Source organism: Eimeria tenella, genomic scaffold (assembly GCF_000499545.2).
Source record: "Eimeria tenella Houghton genomic scaffold, Eth_scaff31, whole genome shotgun sequence".
Lineage (NCBI taxonomy): Eukaryota > Apicomplexa > Conoidasida > Eucoccidiorida > Eimeriidae > Eimeria > Eimeria tenella.
Window position 1 is genome coordinate 185,523 of NW_013542966.1, and position 2,096 is coordinate 187,618.

The following is a 2,096-nucleotide window of genomic DNA, read 5'->3' on the forward strand; positions in this document are numbered from 1 at the left end:
GCTGGAAGGCTTTGAAAAGGCCCCTGAGGGGCCCCAGCAGCAGCAAGCAGCTCTTGGGGGCTTCCTGGGGGGCCCCCTGGGGGGCCCCTTCTCCCTTTCTGTCAGCAGGGCCTCTCTTTTTCGTTCTTTGCTGCTGCTGCTGCTGGGCTCTTCTTACCTGGCCATCATTACGCAGCTGGGGGGGCCCGCCGTGGGGTCACTCAAGTTTGCTGCCAAGAAGGACTGCAGGCCAGCCTCCTCTGAGCAGCAGCAGCAGCAGCAGCCGCAGCAGCAGCAGCAGGAGCCGCGCAAAGGGTTTCCGTCCTTCTGGGACTTCATCTCTCTCTTTGGGGCGGAGGCAGCACGGGACCTGCTGCTGCTGCAGACCAGTCAGGAAGCAGCAGCAGCAGCAAAAGCAGCAAAAGCAGCCGGTGCGGACTCTTGCGCTGCTGCAGCAGGGGCCCCAGCGAGGGGCCCCTCTGCTGCCTTCAGCAGCCGCGTCTCTTTGCTGCTGCGCAAATGGGGCCCCCACTGGGGGCCCCCAGACGCAGCAGCTCTTGTGGGCATTTGTTTGAGTCTGCAGAATTTGCTGCTGCAGTGCAGCAACGCGATGCTGCAGGTTTCCCTTTGTCTCCAGCCCTCCGGTGTAGGTGACCCTGCTGCTGCTGCTGCTGGCTCTACTGCTGCGCTTGCTGCTGCTGCTGCTGCTGTTGCTGCTGCTGCTGCTGGTTCCTGCGTGGTGCCGGACTCGCCAGTAGTGCTTTGGTTTCTGCTGCCCGTGCAGGCGTGCCTGTTGCTGCCGCTGTTGTTTCTGCTGCTGCTGCTGCTGCAAATACTCTTTGTAGCTGCTGCAGTGTCTGGAACGCTGTGGCTGCAGGGTGCACTGTGCGTCTTTGACGGCGAGTCACCTGCCTCCGCAGCAGCAGCAGCAGCAGCAGCTGCTGCTGCTGCAGAAGCAGCAGAAGGAGCAGAACACCTGTGGGCTAACATCCCTAGTGAAGCTGCTGCTGCTGCTGCTGCCGCTGCTGCTGCATCTGCTGCTCGCGTTGCAGCCGACCAGAGTCTCGGAGAGTTTGTGCGGCTGCTGCGGCAGACTTACCTTCCGTCTGCGTCAGCGATCAGAAGCAGAACGAACAGCAGCAGCAGCAGCAACAGCTGCAGCTGCTTGCCGGGAAAATGCAAGTGCAGTAGCGTAGCTGCAGGAGCAGACTCGCAAGGGAGAGCCTCCTCTCCTGCTGCTGATGCTGCAGCAGCAGCTGCTGCTGCCGACTCACCAGTTGCTGCTGATGCTGCACAAGCAACGCCGCCTGCTAATGATGCAGCGCATGCTGCTAGTGCTGCAGCGCCAGGAAAGGATGCTGCTTCACCTGCTAATGCTGCAGCAGCTGCTCCTGTATCGGCTTCTGCATCGGATGCTGCTGCCCCAGTCTCTGCGGCCCCAGCTGCTGCTGCAGCTCCTGCAGCTAAGGCAAAGACTGCCGGGCCTGCAGCAGCAGCTGCTGCTGCTGCTGAAGGCCCCCAGCAGCAACCAGATGGTTTGTGGGTGTCTGTGTCAGCGCTGCTAGAGCTGCTGCAGGAGGAGGAAACAAGTGATGCTGGGGCTGCGCGTGCTGCTGCTCCCGTTGCTGCTGCTGCTACGTCTGCTGCTGCAGCAGAAGAGAATTCTGCGGCAGACGCAGCAGCAGTGGCGTCCCCCACCTCTTCTACGCAGAAGCCCGCAGCTGCTGCAGCGCAACCTGGCAGCAGCAGCAACAAAGAATGCTCCTTACAAGTGCCGCCGACCTCTGGGGCCCCCGCTAATGTTTCAGAAGTTGAGGCACAGAAGCAGCAGCAGCCAGAGCAGCAACAGCAGCAGCAACAGCAGCAACAGCAGCAGCCAGAGCCGCTGCAACCACAGCAGCAGCCAGAGCAGCAGCAGGAGCAGCCGCAGGCGGATGCACCAGAGCAGTGCAGCCAGCAGCAACCGAAGCAGCAGCAGCAGCAGCAGCAGCGAATGCCGCAGCCAAGTTCAGCAGGAGAAGTTCCTAAGGCGGACAAGAGGCCTCTAGAGAGTGACGAGCTTGGGGCAGCATCTCAGGCTGCGTCAACAGCAGCAGCAGCAGCAGCAGCAGCAGCAG

The 2,096-nt window shown here is 62.0% G+C and overlaps 1 protein-coding gene across 1 annotated transcript in view; it reads left to right on the forward strand.

The window, feature by feature from the left end:
- Nucleotides 1-2,096, forward strand: part of ETH_00015415 (uncharacterized protein) — a gene marked incomplete at both ends in the record, with an annotated part of 5,327 nt that overhangs the window by 1,014 nt on the left and 2,217 nt on the right. Inside the window, 2 exons of the mRNA XM_013376047.1 lie at nucleotides 9-2,061; nucleotides 2,082-2,095. Of these exons, the coding sequence (XP_013231501.1) occupies nucleotides 9-2,061; nucleotides 2,082-2,095 (2,067 nt within the window). The remainder of the gene's footprint in view (nucleotides 1-8; nucleotides 2,062-2,081; nucleotide 2,096) is intronic.